The sequence below is a fragment of the Lissotriton vulgaris genome, chromosome 9, assembly GCF_964263255.1.
Source record: "Lissotriton vulgaris chromosome 9, aLisVul1.2, whole genome shotgun sequence".
Lineage (NCBI taxonomy): Eukaryota > Metazoa > Chordata > Amphibia > Caudata > Salamandridae > Lissotriton > Lissotriton vulgaris.
The window spans coordinates 904,553,625-904,566,639 of record NC_141697.1 but is presented as its reverse complement, the minus strand read 5'-3'; the positions used below and the strand labels follow the sequence as shown (position 1 = coordinate 904,566,639).

The window sequence follows — 13,015 nt, the reverse complement described above, 5'->3', positions numbered from 1 at the left end:
GAAGTGTTAATTGTGATAAACTGGTGGTTCCTACCACAGGAAAGGAATTCTATATAAGAAAGTACCTGACCTGTGATACCACTTATTGTGTCTACATTTTAATATGTCCATGCAATAAGTGGTATGTTGGTAGTAGCAAACATACAGCCACGAAAAGAATCTTGGAACATCTACGAGCCATCAGAAATAAAACTAAAACATACCCTGTTGCTCGTCACTTCCAGACACACCACTTCAGCGATGAAACCAAACTCCGCATGGTGGTGATTGATAAGATTGATCTGGGAATGAGAGGGGGTAACCGTGAACTTTCCCTGAGGAAACTTGAATCGACCTATATTATCGACTTCGACTGTACTATACCCGGTGGCCTAAATGTTAATGAAGAGCTTGCAATACATCTGCAGTAAAATTGTAAGTGGCATCGTAGCTTGTCAGTACTGACTTTCAGTAATTTTAAATTCTTCTTTTCTTTCAGACATTTAGAACTTGTTTTGCAGAGTAGGTTTTCTGTGAAGAACTTACCTTTTGAAGGGACACAACATCTATCATCAATAACGCCCACTGGGGCGAGAACTTTAAGACATTGACTTCCCTTACATGCCCACCAGGGCGAAGTACATAATTTCAGTGCTTTGAGGTCCTGTTTTGCCCACTTGGGCATTATGCTTTTGTTTGGCAACCTTTCCAGGCAATCACCATTGGTGGACATTATTATTCATGATTGTGTACATTTCGAACTGCCCACTAGGGCGTCATGCTGGGCTTGCATTGAATATTGGATGTATACATGCTCTTCACAACTCTACTTCCATATGTCACATTGCTATTATTTAAGCTTTTTAGACATACTAAGATGGCCGACACATTTACCATCATGTTGGTTGTACCTGCAAAACAGTCCTTTTTCTATGTTTTTTGCACTTGTTTGTGGATTTAAACTGATGTTCTTGTGGCGAGACGGTAAGCGTGATCAAGGCTTAACCGCCGAAACGCGTTGTTGTTGCCATTAAATCTATTATATTTGCACAGAAAAGGTGTCCGGGCTATCATTTCATACAGAACTGATTCGTGAAAATATATATATATATATATATATATATATATATATATATATATATCATGTTGTCTCTTAACTAAATAATGAAGGATTAACATTTTCTGTATGCTGGTTGATGAACTGACGTATTCGTTTTGAAAGACATTCCAAAATGGAGCTCACAGATTTTGGTCGAACTGAAATAGTATAATGCGCTTGTCCTCTTTCACTTTCAATTGTTATGTGTATGTAAGCGGAAGTATGGGGACTCAAGCCATACCGTGATCAATCCGAAAGGTGAAACACTTTGGAAAAGAGCCTTTTTTTGCAAATAAACTAATCAAGCATCCTGGGTTGTCCTGGAGCTTTTTTGATGAAAAGAAATTTGGTTTGGAATTTAGTGGATTACTAGAATTTGTTCAGGACTGCCGCAAGGACAAGCCCTAAACTTCCGGAATTTTTTTTTTTTTTTTTTTAATTGTCCTCATATCCACCATGGTTTTTGAAAGCCATTTAGAATAAGCATTAGACGAGTTTACACAGTATAGTAACTGGAAGGAATCATTTCGTTCGAGAGGAGAGCCACAGATCCCGCAACTGTCTCAGCTTGAAATTCTTTTAGGCTACCAGTGGGGAGGCCTACTGCTGGGCCAGGGCCGGGATATGACCGGATATGATTGAGTTGGCACCATAGTAGTATAATCATTGGACCCGGGGAAAAAAAAAAAAAGAACCCGGATCTTTATTGAGACCATACAATTGAGTGCCAAAAGGTCCTTTTGCATTGGTTTCCTGATCTGGCTAGATCTATGCGTGCAGTCTGTAGCGTTGATGTCAGCCAGTCCCCGTGGGAAGGGGGGGATGGAATCCTTCCATCTCCTGCAGATCTCTCTTCTTGCTAAAAGGATCGTGTAGAAGACCAGGTTTCTAGCTATGTTTTTAGTTGTCCTCAGAACTCCAAAGATCACTAATGGTAAATCTATACTAATTGGGGTACCTAATGATGCCGTGAGAGTCTTACCTATGGCCTCCCAATAAGGTGTTATACGGGGACACTCAAAAAACATATGGATATCTGAGGCTGCCATCAAACCACATCTTGCACATGCCGCTGAGGTTCCTGAGGTAAATTTAGATAATCTTTGGGGGGAATAATACGCCCTGTGAAGGGTAAAGAGATGGTTTCTACGTAACCATGAGGGTTTCACCAAATTTATTAAAAGTTCGAATGAAGTAGACCAGAGTTCTTGTACGTCTTGAGTCAAAATTACATCGGCCCAAAGTTGAGTTGGTAACTCAAATCCCCATCAGATTCATCTAGAAGGAGTCTATACCATTGTGAAATCCCATGTTTTGCTGGGGGGGTACCAACCAGGTTAGTTATTAGTTGGCTATGCCCTCCAAGTGGAAACTTGTTGCGTTTGGATTGTGGATCGTTATATGTCTGTGTCCAACTTCTGATTTGTATGTATTTAAACCTTGAAAAGGTTGGACCTATTTTGTTCTGTAAATACTCCCACGAAAGCAGATCCCCCTCATAAAAAAGATCCCCCCATTCTTTGAGGCCTGCTTCTCTCAAGGGATTGGCTAAGGAATCTTCCAACCAGGCTGGACTATCCGGCAACCCCCAAAGTGGTGTTTTATCGCAGTAGTATCCCTGTTTAATAGGTTTAATTAGCTCAGACCAGGTTTTAGCCAAGCCATACAGGACCTTCAACTTGATCTTCTTGAAGAACTTCTGGTTGCCGAATTTAAATAAAAATCCCGTCTGACTGAGGCCTTCCCCATTTAGCATTGCCGAAAACATTAATCCTATCCCATAATCAGCAGGTTTATTTAGAAGCATTCGTATGTGAGATAGCTGAAAAGCCCACAAGTATCATTTTAAATCTGGTGCGGCTATTCCTCCCTTCTTCCAACGCCGTCTAAGCTTTTTCCAAGCTATTCTAGGTAGTTTTTTATTCCAGATGAAAGAGGTGATTTCTGATTGTATTTTGGTTATTTGAATATGGTTAAAGTAAAGGGGAATAGTATTAAAAAGAAAAGAAATTTTAGGCAAAATGACCATTTTCACGAGATTAGCCCTACCTATCAAGGATAATTGCAAGTGCGACCATGCCTGCAATAATTTTCTACATTGTTTGATGATTGCTGTAATATTTACTGTGGCGAGGCTATTGATATCTTTTGTGATATTCAGGCCCAAATATCGTAGCGACTCGCTCTCCTGTATTTCCAAGGAGCTTGTGTTGTCATTCCAGACCAACATCTCTGTTTTTGATGTGTTGATCTGGTAGCCTGATAATTTCCCGAACCCCTTGGCAATTTCAAATATAACCGGGAGTGCAGTTGTTACGTCTGATGTAAGAACAAGTAGGTCATCAGCATATAATGCTACCTTCTTTTCCCAGCCACTATGATGAAAAGGGACAATCGCATTCTCTCTTCTCAGTTGCTGTGCGAGAGGTTCAATGTAAAAGTTGAACAGAAGCGGGGAAAGCGGACATCCCTGCCGCGTCCCTCGTGTTATATTAAAGGGGTCTGATAATTCACCATTAATCAAAAGGCTAGCCGATTGATTGGTATACAATAGACTTACAGTATGACAAAATCTCCTCCCCACTCCAAATTTAGCCAGGGCCCTCGACAGGTATACCCAATTAACCCTGTCGAAGGCCTTGGTCGCATCCAGAGTGAGGGCGGTCAAGGGTAAACTATGTGTCACTGCTATATCCATAGCCCCTATAAGTTCGTATGTCAATTCATAGAGCTGTCGGCCTTTGACAAATCCTTTTTGATCTGCATGTAGAACTGCGGGGGCTACCAAGGCTAATCTAGAGGCTAATATAGTGGTAAAAATTTTATAATCCACATTCAGGATTGATATGGGCCTATAAGATTCGCAGGCGTCTCTAGGCTTCCCAGGTTTTAATATAAGTGTGATGGATGCTTTGTCCCATGATGAAGGGGGAGTCTGGCCTTCAAGGAGGATCTTATTAAACATCTCAGTAAGGAACGGGGCAATCTCATCTTCTAACAATCTGTAGATCTCTGCTGGTAAGCCGTCAGGCCCCGCTGCCTTCCCCTTCTTGCTTTTTTTTATAGCGGCCCTAACTTCACCTTCCGTGATAGAGTCATCCAATGCTTGAGACTGAGCCTGTGTAAGTCTAGGTAGGTTAATATGGCTTAGCCAATCATCGACCTCCTCAGATCGGGTTACAATATCCTCTTTATAGATAGACTCAAAAAAAGCCTTAAAGGCCCTCCTAATTTCAGTATCTGATGTTAAGGAATCATTGCCTACCTTGATTTTTGAAATATTGTTCCTGACCCGATCGGATTTAGACTTCCATGCAAGCATTTTTCCAGCGCCTTCACTATACTCGAAATGGGCTAATTTACTTGCTTCCCATCTCTGCTGTAGTCTAAGATTCAGTACTGATCCCAGATTGGCCTTCAAAGTCGCCATTTCTTTCCTATAATTGTTTATAACGGATTCATCTACCCCGAAATTACTATCAATTACACCTTGGAGATTTATTATCCTTCCCTCTATAGACAGGATTTGTTCTTTATATTGCTTCCTTTTATGAGATACTTTCGTTGTTATAAGACCCCTTAAAAATGCTTTGAACGAGTCCCAGACAATTCTTGTTGCTGCTGAATCATTATTGATTGAAAAGAAAAAGTGTGCTTCTCTTTTCAGATATAATATGTCTTCAGATGAAGAGAGAAGAGAACGATCAAAGGACCATCTGGAGGGCAATCTCTCCATTACATAGGTTAGGTCCATCAGTACAGCAGAGTGGTCTGAAAGATGAAGAGGTAAATATTCAATGGATTTCACCTGTTCAACCAGCCGTTGGCTAATCAAGATAAAGTCGATCCTTGATTGGTGTTTATATTTATAGTTTCGGAAAGACACTCCTTGCTGATCCCCAGACCTTTCCCTCCATATGTCTACATAACCGTAGGTTCTCATTGCAGATTGCAGGACTGACCTAGACTTGGACAAAGCTAAGGATCGACTATTAGGGGATTTGTCCAAAGCTGGATTTAGGACGATATTAAAATCACCTGCTATAATAGTTGGCTCAGGAAAGGAGAGTAAATGTGAAAACATAGTCTCTATTACCGTAGGATCATCCTGATTCGGCCTGTAGTATCCTAGAATTGTGGTTTGAGATCCCGCTATTACTACGGAGGCTATGGCCCATCTTCCTCCTGTGTCGACCTGCTGGGATATAAGCCTAGCTTTAGCTACTTTTTTAAAGATTATAGATACCCCTCTGATATTACTTGTCTGAGTAGTGGAAACCACAAAGTCTATCCACTTATTTCTTTTAAATAAATCAACCGACTCAGAATTTGTTAAATGAGTCTCTTGAAGAACAATGACCTGCGCATCCAGATCTCGTATATATTGCATAATTTTGTTTGCCCTTGGTTTGGTGCGCAGGCCATTAACGTTCCATGAAAAATATTTTATGTTAATCATCTTCAACATAGATATTTAACAAAAAGGACAAAAGAGAGAGGTAAAAAGATAAGGCTAGACCAACCCATACTTGTCTAAAGCTTGTTACATAAAGTGGTAGTTTCGGATTTTTACTATCAAGACTATTATATCTTGGCTTTTTGAGGACATTTTTACTTTTTTTCCACCCCCCACCACCTACCCTAACTATGTGCCATCCACCCTCCCCCCTCCCATTCCCTGGAAAACCCTTGCGATATCTAACCGGTGCAATGTCCGGTTGATAGCGCCCCTCCATGAACTCCCGGATAGAGACCCCACTCATTTAGTTGCAAAACATATAAGTTAATTAGACCTAACTAATAGTGACTCTGAAATAATTATATTGGTAGATAACTCGAGGGGAGAAAATGTTTTTTTTTTTTTTTCCCTTCTGCCTTTCTTTTTTTTTTTCCCTATTTATTTATATATATATATATATATATATTTTTTTTTTCTCCCTTTTCCCTTTTTTTAAATAACATTTTATGCAAAGAACTCAAAGAAATCGAGAGATGGCCGTGAATCATTAACACATTGACTGAGTCCTAAGATTTCTTATTGATTCCCATCTGCATTAGTAATTCATCCGCTGCCTGTACTGTTCTAATGTTAGTCATTTTATTATTATACATTATTTTCATACCAGCAGGGAATGTTAATTGAGCTGAGGCACCCACTGCTCTGAACGCTTCCAGGCGCCTCCCAAACTCCCATTGCTTCTCCAGGGTAATTCTTGAAAGATCAGACCTTATTAAGAAAGTAACCCCCTTTGCAACCAGCGATTTTTGCTTTAGTGCAAGATTAAGAATTCGTTCTTTCAGAACATATGTGTGAAAATTTACAAGAATTTTACGGGGTTTGGATCTCTGGGGATTTTGTCTAAAGGGATCCCTGTGGATTCTTTGAATGTCCAGTGCTATTTCTTCCATAGAGAGGTCTAAATTCAGGGACTCTTTTAACAAGCCTGTTATATATTGTTTTAAGTCTGAGCCCTCTGAACCTTCGGGCACATTCAAGATTCGTAGGTTCCCCCTCCTCGCGTTGTTTTCCAAGGTCTCCATCCTATCACTGAGCGCTTGCTCCTCTCTGGAGAGCTTCTGAATGTCTACTTTAGCCTGGTCCAAGTACATTGAGAGTGTTCCTGTAGTCTCCTCCAGTACTCCCGTTCTTATAGTAAGTCCCTCAATTTTATTTTCTAGGGATTCACAGTAGCTTCTTATTTCTGCTTGATGCGCAGCTAAGTTTGCTGAAGACTCTGCAAAGCCCTTCCTTATTTCTAACGTGAGGGCTGAAAACATACCTAGTATAGCAGCTGGCGTTATGTCATCATTGGCTGCAAACTTGGTTTGATCAGTGAGGGAGTCTAGAGAGTAGTTCATTTGACTGGGAAGATCTCCCCCAATTGCTCCAGCTCCGGCTTCATTAGAGCTGCCGAGAGGTACCTCAATATCAGACAAATCTTCTGAGTCTTGTAATATGGGGCCTGATATCACCTCCACCCGGGCTAACGAAGATTGTGAGCCTGATCCTCCTTCGTTATCTCCGTCTCTTACTCCATGTTGTAGGCATAAACCTCTAGCTCCATGTTCTATACCCCCTTCTTCTGTTCTTTGATCCATAACCTTTATTGCGTCTATAAGGTCAGAATCCTGTGCCAGAGACATCTTATCCATTTGGGGAGAAGTTACCACTTCAGAGCCAGCTGACATAGCGTGATCCCCTGGTAGATGTAGTATTTGGGGAATGACTTTGAAGTAGGATCGTAGGGAAGGGGTAATCTTAGCTTTTTTCTCAGATCTGTTGTTTTCCTGCGTCTTAGTTTTTGTCTTATTTTTGGACTTCAAACCATATTTGGTGCCTCTTCCTTTGACCTCTGTGTTTAGGTAAGAGGAGGACTTTTTATTTTCAACTGCGGGGGTATAGTCACCCAACCCACTAGATACAGCTGATATCTCAACCTTATCATCTAACAAAGCAATTTTCTTCTTCCGCCCTCTTTTGTTGGTACCTTTAGTCTTATTGAGAGGGGCCTGTATTTTTGGGATAGTATCAGAAGTAACTGATACTTTTATTGGCACCCCTTGTCCTGCCAAGGTTGTAATATAGGGGTCAGAAGAAATTAAACTCCCCTTGTCTGCCCCCTCTACAGCTTCCAGGTCCGGAGATACTGCAGGTACAGGAATATGAAATGGCTGTACTTGCAGCTGTTTAGATGCAAGTTCTGGGGGTTTATGCAGGATTTTATCCGAAGTCACTGCGTGGTGTGGCTGCCCCAGACTTCTAAGCAGCCTCCCTCTCCTCAGCTCCAGCGCTGCTAACTGTATACGGAGTGGTGGAAGTTGTAATTGCTCAGGATGTTTAAATACACCAGTTAATTCAAGTAACTGTGGCTGCAGAAACCTCCCAGAGAGATCCCAGAGAGATCCCAGTACTGTATGAGGGGCCACTGTTCCCCAAAAAAAAGGCTTACCGCTTTAGAGACTTCCTTGAGATTAATACCCAGGTTACTTATCTCACGCTGTAAATGCTTCCAAAGCTCTTGCTCCTGCCACTGTAAAATCGCTGGTGTTTCCAAAGCAATGCTGTTTTCAGGACAGAGTTCAATGCTGCCAAACAGCCGACGGCAGCCCGCGCTCACCCCGCCCTCAGCTTCAGCTCTGCACTCGAGCAGAGAGCGGACTGACGGGGACTTGGAAACAGCCTCAGACTCGATGAACCGGGAGAACATCCCCCGTGACAAAAAGCCTCCGGTTCGATTCGGTGAGGGAAAAGAAAAAAAAAACGGCCGTTTATGCCAGGTCTCAGCTATCGGAAAGTGTGCAGACGCTATTCTGCATTTCTTTGGTTAAGCGAGGATCTCCACCGGGAGCTTGTTACGGAGCACTACGGCCGATAAACCAGCGGCCGCCATGTTTTCCCCCCTAGACTCACTCATTCGAACTTCCGGAATTTTATGTGGTAATATATATGTCATGTGATCAAGGCCTCCTGAAGGTCGAAATGCGTTATGGCGGTGGTGCAGGACATACAATAAAAGATTAATGCACCAAATACTTGGTCCACATTTGTCTTTTCCTGAGCTAAAGGATTGTGTATGGCAAAGTAAGCACAAATATATATATGTAGGAGACAATATCAATTGCCTGATTAGGGGACTTCAAGTGGCCTTTACCCTTCCTAGCAACTGCGGCGGTGGGGGGTTCATCTGCCAATCCATATTGAGACGTCACATGGCATTTGGAATGCCTTAATCACTGGATGGGCTTCCACGGAGGACTCTAACTACCAGGAGGAGCGCGAGGTGGCTTTACATCTTTAAGGTGGAGAAGGGGCCAGTGACTACCTTACTGGGAGTGGTCACAGCAACACCTTATACCAGCTGACCCCCAGGGAGAATGTGAAGCCATTGAAACGGGCACTGAAGAAAGCTATTGGAATCTGAAACGCGTCTATCAAGCATTTCAAGGACTTTTAACACCACCGTAGGAAAAGCAATAATGCTACTTGAATATTACCCCAGAGCTGTGCCGCATTCTTTCCTTATCTGGGAGAGAGTTGTGGTCTTCGTGTTTTGGCAGTAAGCAGGTGCTTGCTGGCGGCACGCCCTCTCAGTCAGGTGCTACTCGGGAAGTCAGCAACATTTGGAATGTGCATACAACTGCAACGCGTCGCCCCCCCCCCCCCTGGTGTTGTTCATTTCCACCTGGGAGTCACTTCCACATGGGTAGAGAGGAGGCTAAAGGATTGTGTATGGCAAAGTAAGCACAAATATATATATAGGAGACAATATTGATTGCCTGATAAGGGGACTTCAAGTGGTCTTTACCCTTCCTAGCAACTGCAACTGTGGGGGGTTCATCTGCCAATCCATATTGAGACGTCACATGGCATTTGGAATGCCTTAATCACTGGATAGGCTTCCACGGAGGACTCTAACTACCAGCATGCCATTGTTTGGCAGGAGGAGCACGAGGAGCCTTTACATCTTTAAGGCGGAGGAGGGGCGAATGACTACCTTACTGGGAGTGGTCACAGCAACACCTTATGCCAGCTGACCCCCAGGGAGAATGAGAAGCCATTGAAACGGGCACTGGAGAAAGCTATTGGAAGATGAAACGCATCTGCCAAGAGTTTCAAAGACATTTAACACCACGCACAGGAAAAGCAATAAAGCTACTTGAATATTACCCCAGAGCGGTGCCACATTCTTTCCTTATCTGGGAGAGAGTTGTGGCCTTCATACGCTGACTGGGGCTCAATCCATGAGCTTGTGTACCAACAGTGTATAAAGAAGCAATGAGGATGAAATGTATGCAAATAATTTCTCCTGACTACCATTCCCACAAAACATTGCTCAGCCTCATCACAAGCAGCCCATCTGAGGGCGCGCTATTTGGTAATAAAAGGAACTGTGGTTGGACAATGCACGTTGCTTTCCTTCACCATCAGCCTCTGATGAAGAAAGTTATTCTAAACGTGTAAGGCAAAGATGGCAGCAGGACTGTGAAAGGGAACAGCTGGCTGGAGCCTTTTTACCTTTTTAGTGGAGCTGAGGCTTGGAGCTCTTCATCTCTGCTCGAGTGCATCTCGCACGACGACACCAAGCTGGGAGCATTAATATATATATATATATATATATATATATATATATATATATATATATATATATATATATATATATATACACACACACATATATAAATATAAATATCCTCAATGTACATAGGTACGGAGTCAAGAACACTAAACCTATACTTTCTCTCTATGCATTTGCCTTTCAATATTATGTCCCTCAACATCCTTTCTATGATATTGTACCAAAATATTCCTATGATCCATATTCCGTGCAGGGATAATTCACTCAAAAACCACTTCAGTACTTTCTCCTTTTCATATTAATAGAGTAACGTAATTGGCAATAAAATTGGTATTAACACCCACCTTTGTACTCTGGAGGGTGGAGCAAAGACTCCGTATTTTGGAGGGCAGGTAAAGTAGCGGACCCCGAACACAGAGCCGTCATGTTTCCCGGTGGGTTTATCCAGCTCGATCCCAAACCAGTAGCCTGAGGAAGAGAACAAATGAACAGATGCTGTCAGCCTGGTCTTCATGGACTACCCTCAGTGCTTATTCTCAGACATACTCGACATTAGCCAGCGTGGCGCTTCCTCATGTGAGTGGAGAAGATCGTGAACATGACAGTGAAAATAGAGTGTATCACAGAGGTAGGGAAAATTTGGTAGCTGGAAAATGAATAATTCAAATAAAAGCAGTAAACTGGGAAGAAAAGAGAGACCCACAAAATTCCATCCCAGAAATCTAGCACTGAGAAGCTGAAAGACTCTTAGTTTTGGTCATTGACATGAATTAAGAGTGGCCACGGGTTGCAGCTTCTATTACTGTGCTTGCCCTTTAGTACTCCTGGAAGTGTCTTTGCTTACAGCGTTAATATAGAGAACTGAAAGTAATCAGGTCTGCAAACCCTCTTCACTTTCAGTTGTTTCTTCTCCTTCCCTTTTACATAACTCCTCAGCAGCAAACAGGAAGCTTGTGAGAGGCTACGGGTGGGATAAGTGGTCAACCCTGTGTCGTCAACGGAGGGTAAAAGGCATATGACGTCACATCGACTCCCACTGACTTATGGTGATTGGACATTTATGAATTGATGTTTTTGCTGACTCCGTAGCCTTATAAAACTACATGCAGGTGCAGTTTATTGCTGTAATTCTTCAAAATCTATGAACAGCATTGGGATACTTCTTGCATGTGTAATACAGCCATTCTTTTAAATGCAGTTTTTTTGTGGTTTCAGAAACACCGTTTTGGAGAGAGAACAAACCCAGCTTCACCGTTACTTGCCTGGAGCAAAGTCTGTCTTTCCGTAGAACTGCACGATTCCCTGCTTCTGTCCGGCCACCAGCACCTGATCACCAACTTCGACCTTGAGTCCCTCTCTGTCCAGACTTGCTACAGATGGTGACTTCTTTCGAATAGCTAAGGGTGATACAGACACATCATGTCAAGGCACGTTCAATCTACACTACCTGTGGTTATATGTGTGGCTTCTGGCCAATCAAGAGCCAGGAGCTCCTCCCAATATAGGTTGTCAAATTATAAAACCCAGATGGACAGTTGCTAATCCCCACCATTATATTTGACCTTTCTTTGTACCAGGATGTATATTTAAGAACAGAGGTCGTTTTATGTTGGTCTTACGTTGGGCTACATATGTGACTTATTTCAGGCTGTCTACGCAAGATAAATTTGCATACAATTAACCTGAAGTAAGATCATGACATTTTGAGTTACCCTGAAATTATGGTACCGCTCCACTTCTCAATAACAAATGTTGGACACACCTGCCTTAGGAGGTTTATTTTATATGATTTTGGGAACAAATGTTTACAGCAGACACTACAAGACACTTGAAAACCAATCTAGGGAGGGGTTGGCATCCAACACACCTGAATAAAAACAGAAAAAAATTGCTTTGGACTTATGATATGAAATAGTCCCAGGTGTGGATGGATGTTTGCAATACAGATGTATAGATGTGTGCAGATATGCTCTGTAGATAACAACTCCAACAAATAGGTTTCATATTCATTGACAAACCTTCAAATGTAAACCTTCAGAAAGTTTTGTAAGATATTTTAAAGCATACTGTGCTTTAAAAGTAAATACAATTATTTAATTTTACCGTTTGTTTCTCAAGAAAATATGCATTCTTTGTAGTTTTAAAATTACATCCTATGTGCAGTGTTTCAAATACAACATTAAAAGACATCTGCTGTAGTGAACTATTACTGAGGTGCTGTTTTGTAATCCATAATTATGGACTCTAGTCTGCTATACTTATCCCACAATATGAAGGCCCACAATGTAACACCAGTGAGCACCAGTATAAAACAATAAGAGCAAGTTGGTATCATAGAATGATAGCACCCACTTTTATTTTGTGGCTGCCTATAGACGAGGAACAGTAAACAGAATGGCTATCATTCCCATGATGAGACAGTGCAAATGGTTTCTTCTTAATTATTAGCCATCACACACAACATGTAATGGATGGAAAAGCCCTCGATTCACTATCAAACTGCACTCTGATTCTTAAACACTGCTCCAATCCTATATTTCCCCAGCAATGCTGCAGGAATTGTTCATTCCACCTTTTAACTCTTGTCACATGGAAGAAGATTTCGATGGAGCTCAGAAAGCATGCCATCTGTCTAGTTTTCATGAAAACACTCAAAAATAACTTGCTTTATTCCCTATCAGTATGCAACGTTGGGCTATGAAAAATAGTGTTATGTCAAATGCTCAGGATAACTCCAGTGTAGATAATTCTACACTGGAATGTATGTTATGTGGCTGAAACTAAAATCTGAAAAGAATCTAACCACCTAGCAATGCTTATGTTTTTCACTGAGGTTTTAATGTTAATTCGTTCAACATAA

General features: G+C 41.8%; 1 protein-coding gene across 2 annotated transcripts in view; it reads right to left on the bottom strand.

Moving 5' to 3' along the window:
• The window catches only part of CLIP3 (CAP-Gly domain containing linker protein 3), a 265,248-nt gene that overhangs the window by 50,987 nt on the left and 201,246 nt on the right, over positions 1-13,015 (bottom strand). For both annotated transcript variants that reach the window (XR_015300039.1, XM_086938686.1), the window contains exons 10-11: positions 11,418-11,552; positions 10,500-10,623 (exon numbers count right to left, since the gene is read on the bottom strand). Coding sequence is in view for 1 of the 2 variants with exons in the window: in XM_086938686.1 (XP_086794812.1) it covers positions 10,500-10,623; positions 11,418-11,552 (259 nt within the window). In the remaining variant the exon portion in view is untranslated. The remainder of the gene's footprint in view (positions 1-10,499; positions 10,624-11,417; positions 11,553-13,015) is intronic.